The sequence below is a fragment of the Parasteatoda tepidariorum genome, chromosome 9 (genome assembly GCF_982258835.1).
Source record: "Parasteatoda tepidariorum strain Cologne lab strain chromosome 9, Ptep-v5.0, whole genome shotgun sequence".
NCBI lineage: Eukaryota > Metazoa > Arthropoda > Arachnida > Araneae > Theridiidae > Parasteatoda > Parasteatoda tepidariorum.
Genome location: NC_141763.1, coordinates 104,708,020 through 104,727,604, shown reverse-complemented (window position 1 = coordinate 104,727,604; position 19,585 = coordinate 104,708,020). Strand labels below are relative to the sequence as shown.

At 28.3% G+C, this 19,585-nt stretch overlaps 1 protein-coding gene across 4 annotated transcripts in view; it reads right to left on the bottom strand.

Moving 5' to 3' along the window:
- The window catches only part of LOC107439064 (uncharacterized), a 70,373-nt gene that overhangs the window by 19,067 nt on the left and 31,721 nt on the right, over positions 1–19,585 (bottom strand). For 3 of the 4 annotated variants that reach the window (XM_087152548.1, XM_016051535.4, XM_016051536.4), the window contains exons 10-15: positions 15,278–15,373; positions 13,465–13,599; positions 11,922–12,043; positions 7,649–7,833; positions 5,226–5,269; positions 2,683–2,733 (exon numbers count right to left, since the gene is read on the bottom strand). In XM_087152548.1, coding sequence (XP_087008674.1) covers positions 2,683–2,733; positions 5,226–5,269; positions 7,649–7,833; positions 11,922–12,043; positions 13,465–13,599; positions 15,278–15,373 — 633 coding nt within the window. The remainder of the gene's footprint in view (positions 1–2,682; positions 2,734–5,225; positions 5,270–7,648; positions 7,834–11,921; positions 12,044–13,464; positions 13,600–15,277; positions 15,374–19,585) is intronic. The other variant, XM_016051538.4, reaches the window with a different exon arrangement.

Sequence of the window (19,585 nt, the reverse complement as noted above, 5' to 3'; positions counted from 1 at the left end):
TGTTCGGATAATAGGCGCTCTACTGTATTTGATTTCAAATTGAGAGAATATGAATCAGGATATGTGACTTTTAAATCATGTGAATATGAAACACTATAGCAAATTCAAAAAATGCGAAAACACGAATCATGAGGCATAATTTTTAAATGTGAATATGAATCACAATGTCTAATTTTTAAATCACGTATAAATACGAAAATTGATGTTTGACATCACAACCGGATAAACGAATCACGACAATAGATTTTAAACTCACATGAATCTGAATCACTACATAGGGTTTAAAAACGAGTAAATAAGAATCGCAATGTACGATACTTAAATCGCATGAATAAGAATCAAAACGTGCAACTTTTAAATCGGGTAAATACGAAAATCGATGTTTGATAAAATGGCGGTTTCAAAATGCATAAATACAAATCATGATACTGGATTTTTAGATCTTGTAAACAAGAATTGCAATGTACATTACTTATAACGCGTGAATAAGAATCGTCATGCGGAACTTTGAAATCAGGTAAATACAAAAATCGATGTTAGATATTTAAATCGCGATAGTGGATTTTAAAATTTTGTAAATAGGAATCACAACGTACGAAATTTAAATCGAGTGAATAAGAATTGAATGCAAAACTTTAAAATCAGATAAATACGAATATCGATGTTTGAATATTAAAATCGCGATTTTAAAAACGCATAAATACTAATCGCGATATTGGATTTTTAAATCTGGTTAATAAGAATCGAGATATTAGCAGATTCTGGCTTGGGATTTCTAAAAGGCTTGTTTGCAAATTTTTTGTTTTTGTTTAGCCATAATAAATAAAAATGTACAAGATTAATTGAATGAGCAAATAAATATTTTTACCGCTAATTTTATTATTATTTTGTTTGCTTTCGCGCTATCTAACAGGAAGCAGTGACACCTGAATTACGAAAGCAGGAACTATTTTGGAGGCACATAAAAATATGGAAAATCTCATTTTCTGAGCGTAAAAGCAGAGAAAATAGCTAAAATAAGTAAAAATGGGGAAGGGTTAGCAGCTATGACGCAGTTCAAGTTCTCTGCTTATCTCTGAAAATCGGAAATTAATATAATTTTATTTCAACGACTGAATTTTCACAAAAAGAGGAATATTTTTATATGAAAAACGAAACTTTTACAGAATCGGAGTTTTTGATAAAAAGGCTGAAATTCGAGAGACAAAAGCGAAAGCAGAAAAATCTCATCCTTGATTGTATGCTTTTCAAAAGTGAAAGGGGTGAGATCAACAAATAAAAATCAGTGTGTACTTGCCAAGGAAAAAGAGCCCACACAAAAGACACACAATGTTATTCATCAAGAGAGACTTATGTAACAGAGGATGGAATTTCAAAAATAAACTTAGCTCTAGTACTGTTTACACAATTACTGGGGAAACATTTCATAAAGCGTGCTTGCAAATACAACTCGGCACAACAGCTGATAACGCTTACCCTACTATCCAAATGGCCTGGTGTGATTGTTCAGTGAGATAAAATAAGCAATGTAGTTAACAACATTTTCAAACTATTATGAAGTCAAAAATTATAGGTACAAGAGGCTCAAATAATAGTTCCTTCAGAAGTGTTCTTTTAGTATTGCAACACTAGTTTCATAATGAAATAAATGCCTAAATAGTGGAGAATAGTTTTGAGTGTCATTAAAAAACAATAATATGAAGCAGTCACTGGCCCCTTACTTAGCAGATTGTATCTAATACAATTCAATGAACAGAATCATGATACTTTAGTTAGAAACTTCCTTGAAGTTTTATTATTTCTGTTTTAATCCAGGTACTCCAACCTTGGTTAGCTTTTAAAATTTTTCAGTAGTTTGCAAAATCTTTCATTAGTTTTAAAATTAAATATTGCGTGGCAAATTCAAAACATACCAATGAAATATTGAAAATTTAATGTAATAAAAAACTGGAACAAAATTAATATCTTAAATTTTCATTAATCTTTATTCACGTAATGAAACAGCTTAAAAACAAAAATAAAAATTATTTAAAGGTTCAAGAACCATAAACGAAGAAATTAGAAGGGGGTAGGAAAGTAAATTATGAAGAATATAAATTATGAAGAAAATAAATTATGAAATACCGTAAAAAAAAATATATTATTATTATTTTTTAAATTATACAGTTTGGAACAAAATAAGGAAATTTAGCTGAGAAGTCAATAGATAAATCTGATATGACATTTCAACACATGGAAATATTAGGCTCAAAATACAAAAAGAAAGAAAAAAATTACACTTAGCAAACACATTGCTAGAAATTTATAAATTAGAAGATGGGTGAAAAGTTCAAAGTTAGATTTCTGCATAGAATGATTTTTAATTCCTGCCAGTCCCTACTTCATTATGTAGAAACTACAGAGAATAAGTAAAAAGTTGCATAGAAACTTTGGAGGATTTGTAGAATTTAGAGTCTCTGTTAATCTGTAATAGTAGTAGCCCAAAACAATAAACTTTGTGATATGATACTATATACAGTTTTTAAGTTTCACTCGATTTTGTTTATTTAATTTTATTTTTGTTATTTTAAGCATGCTCATTCTTTTCTTAGTTAAAAAAATTATTTACAAAAAGCATTATATAACCTAAATTTCACAAAAGGAAAGACATTGTTAAGTTTAAGATAATAATTCAATGCTCACTTTTTCAGTGTTTTCAGCAACTTTTTCCTTTTCTTCTAAAAGAAAATGTTTCTAAAAAAAAAAGGGTAACTTTTATCTAAGGTATTATTCTTTCTTTGGTATTGCTATATACATAGAAATAAATGATATCGCCGTCATATTTCAAAAATAAAATTTTCAAAAATTCTTTTTACCTGAACAGCAAATTTTTAATAAGAAAAATGGAATTTTTTTTACACATAACATTTTGATATGCCAATTATCAAACTTCAAGACACATAATGAAACAATATATAGGGTAAAAATTCCACTACAATTCAGTATTTTTATATGAAATAAATCAAATTCATAACAGCTGTTTACTTTCACCACTGATAATTTTACAGGTTTTGTTTTTAAAAAAAATTAATTATCTTTCAAATTTTGAGTCAAAATTTAACTTTGTAACACATAAAAAAATTTTCATGATCTCCTTAACATACAGGAACCATGTGTTAAGTTTATTATTACACATTAATGAGTTTTTAGAATTAATTTAAGGCTAGTGCTTGCTGAATAAGTTTATGCCATGTTTTCTGGCCTTTGGGGCAAAGTATTTTTCAAGCCAGTGAAACTTACAAATTTTTTTTTACAACTTAATTTTTTAAAACAAGACAAAATTTGATATTTTCTCAATTATTTTAAGAAATTTTAGTTTCCCAAGAATTAAAAAAATAAATAAATTACAATCCATAGTAAGAATTTACAGCCGATTACTCTCTGTTACTGTAATTAGTATTAAAAGAATGCAATAATAATCTGTATTAGATGAAGTGCTAAAGATATATATAAATATATATATAGAAATATATATATAGAAATTGTAAAAATTGATATAATTCCTTTGTGTTGAAAATTTTATTCGTTAAGCACATTATCTGTACAGATTATTATTGCATTCTTTTAATACTAATTACAGTAACGTAATCTTAAAAAAAAATTATTACTTAGGATTTGTTTTTAGATTTATTGATGATTTTAATATCTTTAATTTTCAAGATAATACAATTTTATTAAATAATATTTACCCCGAGGAATTAATCTTGCTTCGTATTTTTTTGGATTTGGGTATTAAAAAAAAAAATATCTGCTTTGTTGATTTATACGATAAAAGAAAAGATTTTAATTTTAATACTGATAAACTAATTACTTTCTAAATACATTTACCCAACTAAAATAATTAAATTCTATCTAAAATCAATGAGTTAATTGCATATTATTATTATAAATTTACTAAAAACTTCTTTGTTAATTAATTTTTTTACCATGTGCAAATCCAATTTTGGTAAAACTGTGGATAAAAATCTGTGCAAAACAGATAAATCATGTTTCTCTCTCTTTTTTTAAAAAAAAAAAAAATAAATGTTAATTTTCTAAAATCATTAAAATTTCATAATTGAATATATCAACCTTATTAATTATATAATCTTCTTTAAATTATCCAGTAAAAGATTATTACCTTGTGCACATCCATTTTCGGGCCAATCTTTGTTAATTAACAAATCAAACTCACTTCAGTGCTGAAGTAAAAACGTGCCTTAAAACAAAATCCCTCTACTTAAGCTTTGAACTCCATTTGCTTTTCTGTTTTAATACTTTGTAATCTGGCAATCTTATTAGGAAATATTTTAAATCATTCTTGAAAGATACATGTAAGTTTATTTGAATTTGCTACTCGCTTCATAGATCTTGCTTTGTGTTTTGTTCAGTATTTTCTTTTCTATTTCTTACTTAATGTGTTTGATTGTGCTTAAATTTTTTGAGTGCTTCTGATACTATTGTATTGATATATTTTGCTTTGGCTATATTGATACAATATTAGAAAGCACTCCTCTTTGTGTTTATAATCACGTGAGCTGATAAACAATCTTTATTAGATATCTTTTAAATTTTTTTTGTTTTCAAGCTTTTAATATATATATATTTTTAAAATTTTTTTTCAAATATATTTTTTAATTTTTTGTTCTTTTTTTTAAAATCTTTTTTTAATCAAATAAAAATTTTTACACAAAAAACACACAAAATATAATAGAACTTAATGTTATAATTTATTACTAAAAAGTTATTACAATTTCTTTATACATTTTCAGAAGTTTAATTCAATTTTAAATGTATTGTAAATAAAAGCTAAAAAATAAAAATTTAAGCAAATTTAGAAAATTTAAAAACTATGATTATTAAATAAAACCAACATTGCTAGAAAGTTTATGGTCATGGTTATGGCACTTTTGCATGTACCACTGCCAGGAAATAAGCTGATTAAGCAATGCTTTAAAAATACTTTGATGCAATTGAAATTATGAATTATATATCAAATAATATTCAGTTTATTTAGTAAAATTGCCATCAAAATTATAGTACCATTAAGGCACAAGTATTTTAAAAGTCAAAGAATTCATAATTTTGCAACAAAGATATCAACAAATTCCAAACTTATTCGAGATTATTATTATTATTTTTTTTAAATTGCATTATTTTTAAAATAATTTTTAATATATAAATGTAAAATCTTCGTGAAAACATACCTTTAAGAGTTCTTCATTAATCTTGATTGGAATTTTCCAGCCGGCTAAAACATAATCAATGCATCAAAATACAAAACCTCCTACACTCAATTATTTTTATTTGAACTAAAAAGTTTCAAATACTTCTGAAAATTTTGTGTATACAAAAATAACTAAAATAAATTTTTTGTCGCATGCTCATTGACATCTTAAAATCTCTTATATAAAATGATATAACAATGAAATATGAAACCCCCTTCAAAGTCTGATCATTTTAACCATATTATTGTTACTTATAAAGTTAAATAAAACTTTAAGTTGACCACCAACAACTTTACAAATTTGTTGCAGGGTAACTAGAAAGGTAATAAAATAAATATCAGAAAGAATATCTCAATAAATCAATCAAGAGTTATTTTGATAAGCTATATAGATTTTTTAGCCATCTTGGCACTCTAATTCCCCCTTTGAAAATTTTTTGGTCTAAAAATTTCTTAAAAAAAAAAAAAAAAGGTCCTCAACATGACTTTTTCCTATTGACACATCAACACAAATCCCCCATTAGGATGAAGTTATTCCATCAGCCTTGTTGTTGCTTATCCTCTCTGTCAGACAGAGTCAGACAAGATTCACAAGTTCATTGACTGAAGGGAAGTCGAAGACCAGGAGAGGATTGCTAAAGAGATCCTCCTTAGAGAGTCTCATGCAATCCAAGAGGTGCTCAGGAGAAGCCTGATGAATTTGGCACTTGGTGCAGGTGACGAAGGTTTTCCTGCCCTTGTTGAAAGTGAGGCACTTGATGTGACCGCTAGCAAGCCTTGATAGAACACGATCAGCCTTAAATTGAAGTATTTCAAAAACTTTTAGTTAATTGCAACATTAAATTTTTTGAGTTTCGAAATGCTCAATGTATTTTAATTTTCATCCGATTTTGTCGTTTTTATTCATAAGTGTTTGTCGTGAAAAGAACAACAACCTTTGCCAGTTAGACAGAATTTTATAAGTATTTTTCTTTCTTTCATCATCAGCACTGGCACGACAGCCCTTTGTGAGCCTGGGCCTTCCTCAGAAGCTTTTCCCTTTCTGCCCTTCTTCTAGCAATTGATTTCCAGCTCTTTACTTTTAGGATGGCAAAATCCTCATCCACACAGTCTTTCCATCATTTTTTGGGCCTTCCTCTTAGCCTTTTATTGGAGGGGGTTGCATTAAAGACTCTTAATGCTGTTCGTTCTGGGCTTATTCTCACTACATGCCTGGACCATCTCATTCTACTTAGTTTAATAGATTTAATGATATCATCACTATTTAAGATCTTATATATTTCAAAATTATATCTTTTTCTCCAGTTATTGTTATCGAGGATAGCACCAAAGATGGTTCGTAGGACCTTCCTTTCGAAGGTTGCTATTAACTTCTCTTCCCTTTTTGTTAGAGTCCATGTCTCTGAAGCATAAGTCAAAACTGACTTGATTAATACCTTATAAAGTAAAATCTTCGTCTTTTTTTTTAAGTGATATTTGAATAATGATCTTAAACCATAGAAGCAGCGATTGGCTGTGATTATTCTTTTTCTGATCCTAGACAAGTAAAATTTTTTACAGATTCAAATTTAAAAGAATCTATTTCAAACAATTTAGGGATGGTTTCTACTGTACCACAATACATATATATTGTTTTCTCCACATTCACTCTTAAGTTCATTTTTCTAGCTAATTCTTCCAGTGCCAAAATTTTTTCACTCAGTGCAGTCCTAGATCTTGCGATGATGTCTACATCATTGGCATATGCCAAAATCTGCACTGATTTATTAAATATAGTACCTGTAGTATTTATGCTAGCATCTCTAATAACTTTTTCTAAGGCTATGTTAAACAGAAGACATGCTAATGCATCTCCCTGTCTAACTCCATTATAAATTTCAAAAGAAGTAGATATTTCCCCCTGAATTCGTACAGTTGAAATGGTTTCAGTGAGTGTGAGCATTACAAGTCTGATTAATTTTGATAGAATATTAAAATCAGATAGGGTCTTCAATAGCTTGGTCCTATTAATATTGTCATATGCCACCTTAAAATCCACAAATAAATGATGGGTCTCAATTCCAAATTATCTACATTTCTCACAAGTTTGTCGTAGGGTGAAGATTTGGTCAACTGTGGACCATCCTTTGGGGAAGCCACACTGATGATCACCAATGACACTGTCTACAATGGGAGACTTTCTTTATCTTCTGAAAATTTATGCAAAGAAAGAAAACATGTATCCATTAAAATGTTGCTGCACTATTTGTTGCTCTTTTAATCCCTTAAATTGCAATGAAAATGTGCAGGCAACTTTTACTAATATAATAAAAATATGACATTTTAAATGTTCTTTGTCTAAACTACAGAAATGTCAGAATGAATTAAGAAAAAGAGACTTTAATGCTAAATAAACTGAATTACCCATGAGATGAGGTACTAATGCATAATCAAAAGCAAATGGATTCTCTATGTCATATTGTTGGTACTTGTGAGCCATAGATAGCCTGAGAGCATCTAAATGACCAAACATCAAATCATGGAGCCACTGAATATTCACAACAGGAATCTTCCATTCTTTGGCCTTCTGAACTTTACGACCTTCATTTCTGCAAAATTTAAGTTGGAGTAATTTATAATTATTAGTATTTTATACTCCTATTACAGAAAATTTTCATATTTATAATTTTTTGCTCAATTTATTAATAAGAGTATATATAATAGAGTTAGAGTAAAATAAATATACTTACAAAAATTTTATGAGTTATGTCTTTTTACTAAAAACATTAAGATAGAGTGATTTAAGAAAAATGTAGAACTCTCATTTATTCACCTGGTTCTTCCACCAGTATATAATCCTTATATTATATACAGAATTGATATATAATATAATTTAAACAACTCAGGGGATAAGCTGCTTAAATTATATTATATATCAATCTATATCAGCAATATTTAGTACACACTTTTTTACAGTGAAATCAGTGATTGTCTGATTTAAAAAATTCCTGTTTAGTGCAATCAATCAATAAAAATAAATAAATAAATGAATGAAATAAAAAAAAACTATCGAACGTAAATTTGTATTATTCTTTTAATCCAATGAATACAATAACATAAACCAGGGTTGGGGTTTTGGACGTCCTTAACTGGTTTTGGACAGGACACGTGGGTTTTACTATCTTAAACTGGGTAAAACTGTCCTTAACTGGGTAAAACTGTCCAAAACCTTGAACTTGAGTAAAAGGTAAAAATTCTATAGGTGTAACCATTGTACACATAATAAATACATGCATCAATAAATATTTGATATTTTTTATACAATTTACTTTAACTTATCAAAAGAAAATAATACAATATAATAGGAAAAGTTTTATAATTTTTGAACCTCCATAATTCATTGAACAACAAAAGTGAATATCTAATCCTTTAAATATAAATATGCTTTTATTACTGATAAATAATATTTTTGCATAAGGATATATAATGCAATATTAAAAAATAATTTTTTTTTTAAAAATACTAAATTTGTTTAAAAATTAACCTTTTATTTTTCACAATATTTTTAAATATAAATATATTAGTTTAAATTGAAAATAAAAAATAACTGAAAAATGTATTAACTGTTTTGAAGGGCATAACATCAGTTTCAGTTACTGACACTGGTGATGTATCACCACTATGCTAAAAGAATTGAACATGAATGAAATAACTGTATTCTTGAATAGTACTATAGGTAAATAAACCTGTTTATGACTAACCAAGCACTTAATCCCTAATAGCTTAACTTGTATGGCAAGGTCCAACTTCAGTTATGTACTATTGAATGAGAGGACCAATTGAACTTGATTACTGATTAATCTTCCTTTGTTTAATGTTTAAATTGAAGAGTCAAACAATATTAATAAAACATTATACTTTTAAAAACAAATATTCTCTAGTATATTTAATTATCAATATGTTATTAGTTCTATGTTTATTTTACCTTTTAAATATTGTTCAGATAAAATTGTGACATAATTTGAGTAAAAGGGTTTTGGACAGGACGGTTTAAACCGTGTATTAATCCATTCAGTCCTAAACCTTGCCAACCCTGACATAAACGCAGCATGAGAAGGAAAGCACACTTTTTGTACTATTTTTCACAGAAAACTGTCAGTTTATTAAGTTCTATGTATACAGTGCCCGCCGTTTATTAAAATCACTTTCGTTTTATGCTCTTTTGATTTTATTAAGAGGCAATTCAACGTTTGAAAAAAAAAAAAGTTTAAGATATATTCTAAATGCACACACTTTAAAAGCTTAAATAATGACAACATTAATGCTTTATTTTAACTAATTTAATTATTTTAAGTAAAACCCTACATAAGATTAAATTTACGAAATTTTTGCAAAAAATCGATCAATGGTTGCTTGAATTGCAGTATTTAAAATTAACTTTTCAACATCATTTGACAGTTTATAGAAGTTTTTATAGCTTTTGATATTTCCTCCTCTTTGTTCTAAAGCTTGCCGCAATACATTAAGTGCTTTTCTGACTTCCATTGAAGATGGCACTGATGATTTTTATTTCATCTTCTGAGTCTGATTCCTCCATTTCTTGATTGGAAATAACTTAGCAATTTTTGATGTCTGTAACAATTTCAGAATCAGATTTTTCTCCTGATGTTTGCAGGTTATCGTCAATAGCTACGTAACGTGAAAAATTCTTGTCCATTTCATTTTCTTCATTGCTGAGCATTTCTTCGAAACAGTTATCAGCTCCATCACCAGTGCTTAATCTACACTTTTTAAAGCAATTTGATATTGTTTGGGTTGAAACAATGTCCCATGAGTTACGAATCAAATGCATTGATTCTAAAATAGTAAGAGATTTTGATAGCTTTTTTGCAGTTAAGAGTTCCGAAGAGCTGTCACAGTCTATGTCACTAATGATCTTTTGAACAACCATTTTTCTGTAATGAAACTTGAATGATCCTATGATTTCCTGATCAAGGGGTTGAATAATAGCTGTAGAGTTGGGTGGCAAAAACACTAATTTAATGTTTTTCAAACGCAGGTCCTCATCAGCAGGGTGCGCAGAACAATTGTCTAAAAGTAAGACGACCTTTTGATTTTTCAGCTCCTTGTCCCATTCAAGAAGAAATTTTGTGAAAATGCTGGATGTCATCCATGCGTTATAGCTGTTGGCATAACTGGTGGGCAGTTGTTTTACTCCATTAAAACATTGAGGTTTTAAACTCCTTCCTATCACTAAAGTTTTTTTTCCACAGTTCCTGTCATGTTGCATGTTAGCAGCACGGTTAGTCTTTCCTTTATTTTTTTTACATCCACCAGTCGATTCATTTTTAAACAGCAGTGTGTGTTCAGGAAGTGCTAGGAAAAATAATCCTGCTTCATCTGTGTTGAAAATTTGCTCCGATTTATAGTCTTTGATGAGTGTTGACCACACGTCGTTAATCAGCATCTTGCTTTTCACCATGCAATTTATGATAGACAATGTTGTTGCGGTCCTTCCATCGGGTTAGCCACCCATCTGTAGCTTTAAAATCAGAATCACCAAAATAAGATAGCAAAGTCCTGTGCTTTGTGAAATAAAATTCCAAGGGGAATTGGAATTCTTCGTTCGAATGCATTTTTGAACCATTCTAACAGAGCCATTTCAATTTCCACCAATTTTCCTTCACGCTTACGCTTTCTTGGAAGATTTCCATTCTTTTTTATTTCCTCGGAAATATTTATCCTTTGTTTCAGAATGTTGAAAAGAGCAGTTTGGGAAATGCCTAATTTAATTGAAGCTTCACGTTGACTACACTTAGGAAGCTTATCATAGTTTTGCAACACTTCGAATTTATCTTTAAGACTCAAATCCTTCCTTTTCGGCATGCTGATAAAATTTAACATCAAACGAACTTAAAAATGATATGTGCTCTAACTCTAATTTACTCCAACGGCTTAAATAATATGGAACATGAGCACAGACAGTTTTTGGAAATCTACTCATGTTCTCGGTTAAAATGGATAACAAAAGAAACTTCTCTCCCTTCTATGGTTCATTCAATAAAAAGTAAGATAAGAATTCGACCCCTTGTTGAGTGAGATAGGCTTCTCCAAACTTCATTCAAGTCAAGGAATTGACATTGATTTCTATGAACTCGCCACTTACCACTCACATTTTTCCTTAACTCTTACACTATGTATATCACAGGAAAGTGCTAACCACACCTGTTTCACAGTTTTGTGAGTAACTGTTGCTTCTTTTAAAAAAATTTTAAAAATTCAAAAAAATAAAATTTTATAAATAAGCACAAAAAAAGCTGAAATATTGCACTTTTGATTTAATATGTAGTCAAAATTTTGATTTTAAAAAGCGGCGGCATTGATTTTATTAAAGGATGTTTTAACATGTATTAATATTGTAACAATTCAGTTCTTAACGATTTGATTTTATAAAGTGGCTGATTTTATTAGCGGCGGGCACTGTATATGCATATTTACTTCATATATGTATGTATAAAACTTAAAATAGACAAACAGTTTTCTAAAAAGAAAAAGTGTGCCTCCCCTCACGCTACACCTATACATAATAACATAATATTATATTAAAGAAAGGAAATCAAACAGGAAATTTTTTAAATAGTTTTACTTAATTATAAAAAAAAATAACTTTTAATTCTGAATACATGATATCACTTACTTTTTGCATATAATAATGGTATTGTGCGATGTCATGTAACCTGTATATTTTCCTCCTAAAATGCTAATCATATTTTTCAAAATTGACCGCTCATCAGCTTCAAAGTTTGTTATAGAGATTATCTACACATAAAAATTGCTTATTAGTCATAAAATGAATATGAAAATGAATATGACCTTATTTTGATTGATCTTAAAAATCTTTATTTTATTAAAATATATTATGTTTACTTAATTTTTCATGCTTACAAGCAAATTGAACTTTCCCAGATACATATATAAAGAAATGTAACTTTTTTTGTTGCAAAATTAATTTCACCTAAACTGTGAGGGTGTGGATGGGTCTCTGATTTGAGAAGACCAATGAGGAGCAGAATAAAATAATAAATCCTTAGTGATCTGCTTGACAAGACAAAAATTTTAATGTACTTTTTTTCACAACCATTGAACTGAAGTTTAACATTCATAAAAATAGCTTTTAAATTTAGAATACTTCTTATAGCATAGCTCAATGGAATATGTATAGCTTAAAATAACGGTAAAATATTTTCATAGCCTTGAAATGTGAAGCTTCGTGTTACATAGAATGTAAGGTCATACAGATAACTTCAAATGTCACCAAGCTTAGCCACTTTAGATTACCTTTTTCTTAAAAAAATTTTTATACCTGGTACAGTTCAATATCAATGCTTAACAAAGTTTTTACATTAAAAATACTTTAAAGCAGAAATATATGCACTTAAGTAAGATTTTATCAATCTTGGTTCACTTTTAGAAATAATGAAATTTATGGAGAATTAAGGTGACTAGTGAGATAAAATTTTTTATACAGATTTTAAAATTAACTATAGATACTAAAATTTATTTTATGAGATGCTTGCCATTAATGGCTATGTGCCCAGACAAATGGCAAAATTCGAGAACATTCTAATTATGAACTTGGTAGCAGAATTATGTGGCACAGCAGCGGGCGCCTGAGATTTATTTTTGCATAATGGACAAAAAATAGTAAATATAAATATTGAATTCAGGACTCTACGGATTATAGTTTATTTTGACTCCACTAATGTGATGTTCAGGGAAACATTCTGGACGATAATCTAAAGATCACAATTTTGATTCTCTGCAGAGGGGATGACTCCCACTCTTTGGTAGCTCTGTAGATAAATCTTTTCAACAGATCAATACAGACGTTTCTGTTACTGGGATCACAAACGCTACCTCTCGAGCTTTTAAAACAATTTTTTTATTGCTCAAACACTTGTCTTCAGTTTATACTTGATAACAAGTTTCCTTTGAGCTGTCATCAAACAACAAGAGTGTGCACGATCCCAACATGTTTTGCATTTAATCACAATGTTTTAACTGAATCTGTTCACTGACTAAACACTTGTGAAGGTTTATTTACAAACCTAAATAAGTGCCACTTTGAAAAAGTACATTTAATAAGTTAATCAAAATATTTAAAAAATATAGCAAAAATATTTTTATATAGTGAATGACGTAGTTTGGAGACATTGACAAGGATATAGTAACATAATCACCTGATTTTTACAGGGTTTATCATCTGAAAGTGGAGTAGGTAAATGATAAGCAAGCCAGGGATACTTCATTTTCTTTTTTGAAAGTACATCATTCAACCAATATGCTGTAACACAGCGTTTGCCTTCCCTCATAGCCTGAAATAAATGCATCCAACTAATTAGAAAAAACAATCATTCAGTGATTTTTCTCAACAAAAAAAGAAAAATTATTTTCTTTAAGATGAACATTTCTCTAAAAAAAAAAAGTTAGTGGAAGAAGGTTTTGTCCACAAATCATAGTCCCACAAATTATAATTTCTTTTTTTTAAATCATGCTTCCAACACATTAAATTTCTTTTTAAATAAACCAAGAGTACTGAAAAATTTTAATAAAAAATCCAGTAAAATAAGACTTCCATAAGAATTCAAAAATATTTTATATAATTAATGAACGGTCCCTCCGGCATTGAACGGCCATGATTAAAAATTTTCAATTCATAGCTTTATTAAATCAAATAATGAATAAACAGGGGACAAAATTTTCAAAGTGCTGAAGCTATGTGATTTTTCACTGCTCTAGACCTACATGAAAATACTTATTAATGATTCCCAAGTCATGATCATGAAATTAGTAAATGATCCCGAAGACATATTCAAAGAATGGGAAATTAATCTAAAAATGAAAGAGTGTGTGAATGTCATAGGCTTGCCTGTGACAATGGTGTTTTACCAGGGAAGGAATTAACAAGAAATATAACATTTTCATATGCTATAGGGGAAAAAAATGGCAATGTTTAGTTGGTCCCCATGATCAGCACAAATTTTAGAGGGTTTGAAAAGAAGCATGAAATCAAAATTCTCTCGCAATACACAGAGCGTTGCACATGTGATTACAAGAGTTCGTCAGACTGAATCCAGCTCAGTTAACATGTATGTGAATCTGCAATAAATTCATCCAACATAAAAAATTATCGGTGCTTTAGTACTATACAGACGACGGTGAGCCGAAATGGATTGTGGTTGAATGAATAGTGAAAATGACGAAAGAAACACGCTTCTTGCATAATTCATAACAGCAATCGACACGACTAAGAAAAAATCTTTAAGATAAAATTAAGCGCCTTTTACAAATACCTATTAAAAAATCACCTTTTGAAGACTTTTAAAAAAAGAAAATTAAAAAAAAGCACTTTTTTATGCACCTTTTTATTTAACTATGCAACATTCATTTATTTAGCCAAGCCTTTAAACTTTTAAGATCTTTGAGAATGAATGATTTTCAAAAGGAAGAAGTGGTGCAGCAAACGTTAAAAAACCTCTCTTTGGTAATTACTTAAAATCTTGAGAAAGGAACATAAGAAGAGATTTTGCCAATTGGCAAAAATAAAGGAAAAGTGTTAACATTATTTCCTCGTAAATGTTTAAACTTCATAATAATTTACTCAGATTCACAAGAATGTCACTTAAAACCTTCCTTAATTCATCTAAGTACTGAAATCTCAAAAATAATAAGAGTGCCACTTAGAAAACACACATTTATTTATTTCAAATTAAATCAAATTTAAAAGGAAATAGGTTTAACTCAAAGCAGAATCTATGTCTTAAATTTATATATAAGACAAAACAATCAATTTTTCAAAACTTATAAAAAATTTAAATCTATGATTCATACATCAATTCTAGCATATTTGAATTTTCAGACATGGATGTTTCTGGAAAAATTTTAACTGTGCCACAGTATGGTTAAATCATAGATAGTGGAGAATAGCTGTAGAAAAAATAGTAATTAAAAAAATCAACTGAATTAGTATAAATTGTCAAAACAAATACTAACTTGTTGGACAACAGAGTTTCGTTGACTTTCGCATATAACATGGGTGCATTTGCTACTGTAAGAAGACTCTATTTCTCCACCATTCTCTTCGATCACCTGACGAAATTTAAAGTAAATACACAAGACATAATCAAACAACTTCCTACAAAATACATGATGGAATGAAATATTTTTTGAATCAGATTAATGTACCAGTCATTATTCCCTAAAAAACAATACCTACGTAAACACTTTTATTTTTAAGTATAAATTAGACGTAGTAAAGGAAGCATTCAAAATAATTAAGAACTGACAGAGTTATTTTGCATATTTTTTTGGCTAGTTTGCACAAATAAGCAATGGTGGTACAAATAAATATTAAAGTGTTATTGTCTAATGTCCATCAAAATATCAGGGAGTAAATAGTGTTTTACGGTATTACTGATAAAGTATTTATATGCCCAACCTGACATGTGTAAGGATAAAGAATGCGTGCCTGATCAAAATTTTGATATGCCTTGTGCAGTCCGCAAAAAAAAAGGATATCACCCTGAATAACTTTTGTTCTAATGATCGGATTTTCACGAACTAAAAGTCAATCTTAATGGTTCCTGGGGGCGCAGACAAAATTTTAAAAAAATTGGGTAGCAATAAATGTTTATATATTTGGCGATAGTCCAGAAAAACGCCAAAAAAAGTCGCCTGCGCAAATTAATATTTTAAGATAACCCATTGACTAATTCAAAAGCATAATGCTTAATTTTACTAGGTTGCTAGGCAACCTAGTAAAAGAACTCTGAATGTAAAAAAAATGAAATAATGTTCTGTGATTGCTAGGAGAGGTTTAATTCATTGTTAGTAGAAAATATATCGAAGTTTCTAGGCAGTAGACAATTTTTAAGCTGATTTCTGTCCAAAAAGCAAAATTTTTTTTATTTTAATCTCCTTTGAAAAGAAAATTTGAATTGATTATAAATTATTAAGTTTTTAGAATTTAAATACATGAACTTTTTATCTGATATTATTTTGATATGTTGTTTTTGCTATATTTATTCGAGGATTTCATACTAAAATCAAATTGACATAACTTATTATAGCTATATACAAAATTTTCGGGATAATCATTTTTACAGATTTAATCGAGTCTTCTAGACAAGAAAGTTTGAAGAAACAAAAAGTGCTTGAAAAATAAAATGTAGATTGTATAGTAATTCTAATACACATTCACAAGGTTTTCTATAATTTGCGATATTTCTTTTTTCTATAACTCAAGGAATTGCTGAATGTTTAGTGGCATTTTAAAAACATTGAAACACGTTATGTTTAAGGATAAGATATCGAAATAATATGTTGCATATTGTATGATTCATTGCTTAAAAAATCGCTTCATTCTGCTAGATATTTAGGTTACATGGTTTTCTTTGGATAAAGATGATTAGCAAATAGCATCCTCATGTTTCGATACATTCTGAAACTTACGTTTGCAAATTCATCATAAAATGTCGCACAGCATATTTTTCAATTATGATAAGCTACATTTACCACCAAATACTGCTACTACAATTATTTTTGTTTTCTTACGTATATCTGATACTCTCTTTTTAAACAGAGCTCGTAAGATCCTTAAGATACTGAAATGGGGGCACAAAAACTTAAATATTTAATTTCATTAACTCAAAATATCTGGTCTCAAAATTTTAATTTTTAAGTTAAATATAACTTTTACAATATTGACGCTATTATGTTTTTAAAGACCACATGATCCTGCTAAAATATAGAAATGCTTATGTTTACTTTAATGAGTGTAAAATCATTATCAAAATAATGATCAGGACCAAAATATAAAATAGTATAATTGATGATAAAAACTCACCTGGCCTCAAAACATATGAAAAGGGAAGTAAAAGTCGACTTGTTTCGAGCGTTCAAATATAATCGCCCATTCTCAATACTTGTCAAGCTTGAATAACTTGTGACTTTTATTATTGGACGCTGAAAACATGTCTATTTTTATTATCATCTATTTTTTAAATCAATGAAGTTTTTATATTTTCAATTCAGTTTCTTGGGATTATCTATTTAGTTACACAACATGTTAAATTATTTCACTCGATATTAGAATAAGTTTTACATAAGTTATAGGCACAGGTTCTTAGATTGAAAAAAATAATAATTTACTACTTTGTAAAAAAATCAATGCAGTAAATTTTTTTTTTGCTGCAAGCTTTAAATTTCAAAAGTCGAATGTGAAAATGGAATGTCCCCTAGAACCAGGAATCGAAATTAAATAGTTACAAGGACAACTATTTCAAAAAAGTTTGCGTTTTCGTCCTACTCGAAGTTGTTTGAAAAGGTATTTTTCATATATTGATTCCAAAGTTTACTCTACACATATTTTAGGGTATACTTTCGGAGTATTTTGATCGAGTTTATTTTTACACCCTTATTTGCTTAAAATTATTAAATAATTTGCTTAAAATAAAATATTCAAGCTACCTGATTTAATGCACTTATAGTATAGTAGTAAACGGGGCTTCCATCGCATATCCTTAACCTTGATACCACTATCATTAAATAAATGGAATAAGCTTAGATAAATAATAAAAGTTAATTGTTTTCTCGTTTTAATTTTCAAGGAAATATATTTCGATCAAACAGATTTCATTCTGGAAATAGCGAAATTATTGAGTAGGTCCCTTGGAGCAATATCATTCTTATCCTCTTTTGACGAAATATAGGAAAAATTGGTTTTCACAGTTTCTGTAAAAAGTATGTTAGCCTTCTTGCAACGCTTTTTTTTAAATTTTTTTTTATTTTTATATCAAAATAAGCTCGGAAATTGCGTATTTTTTATTGAATTGTTTCTTTAAAAATCAGATGGTTCTAAAATTGGCACGGCTTCGGAATCTTCTGACAAATTTCAATTTTTAGTATTTCCTACTGAACAAAATAAGGCATTTCTCCTGATAGTAAATTATACTACAATAATATTTAAGGAATCATGCAAAAGAAAAAAATTAAACAAAATAGTTTAGCATATTATCTGGAAAGAAATCTACATGTAATCATAAAGAAAGAGTAAAAGATATAATGAAATAATTAGTGAATCACGCGCGGTCAGATAATTAAAAATTTAATTTCACAACTAAGATGTTAGGACGACATTTAAGATACTGAGATATTTTATGACGCTTAAAAATTTTGGCTGTATTCGACAGCTTTTTATGTTCGGTATCTTTATACTCTTTGTAGTGACTTCTAAAGCATCAACACTATTTTAGATAATCTATGAAGTCACAAGAAACAAAACAAAAAAAAGACTATCAATGATTTATATTCTTTTTTCGAAAAAAATAGTATGCTTAGTCAAGCTGTTTTGTATTAAATAATTGTAAACAGCGGAATGTTTTTAATTTCTTAACAAGATTTTATTCTTAGCTAGCAGACAATAATTCTTTTAAAAAAAACTTGACTATAATTTAAAAAGGAACTTCACTTTAAAGAAAACCTGAATTAAAGTACTAAAAAATTTATTAGTATGTTAATGAAGAAATAATAGACGTAGTAGGGTAAAGATTAAGATTTTTAAAAATGTTAAAATTTAATTAAATAGTTGGTAAAATAGTTCTGCGAATCACTTCCAGACAGGTGATTAAAAAATTACTAACATTAAGACGATATATAAGATGTTGAGAAATTTGCGATGATGTGAGATATGCTTAAATATGTTTACTACGTATTTTTATTAATATTTATAAAAAATATATTCAAGAAATTGATAAATATTTTATTCCAAATCTATTCATACATATGTATATTATTGAAATTGTATCAGTTATTGAGAAGAAAAAACTAAAAACTAAAAAATAATCACATTAAATAAGCACAATCTGGTGTATAATGCTTTTATAAAACTCGGCATTCGTTGAATAAAATGTTTTTTATTCAATAAGATGTTTTATTCAAATTTCTTTACTAAATTGCAAATAGAATTTTAGACAATTAAAAAAGAAACACCGTATTTTATAGTTTTAAAAAAATAAAAAGATTTGCAAACGATTATTAGCGAAAAAAATATGAATGAAATTTTCGCTACCTGCGCTAAGTTAAGTTCCTCGTAGGTTTATCACATTTTAATATTTATCGCCCCATTTAATCATTGTCGCCAAAATATTATTTTTTAAACAATTAATTTTAATTTTTCTCATCTTCTAATAAATAAAAACAGTTGAAACTTTAAATTTTTCAATTGAAAAATACGTCGATTAAAATGGTATAAAAAAATTCATAACTTATAATTCAACTTTTTTTCATCCTCACTTTAATTAA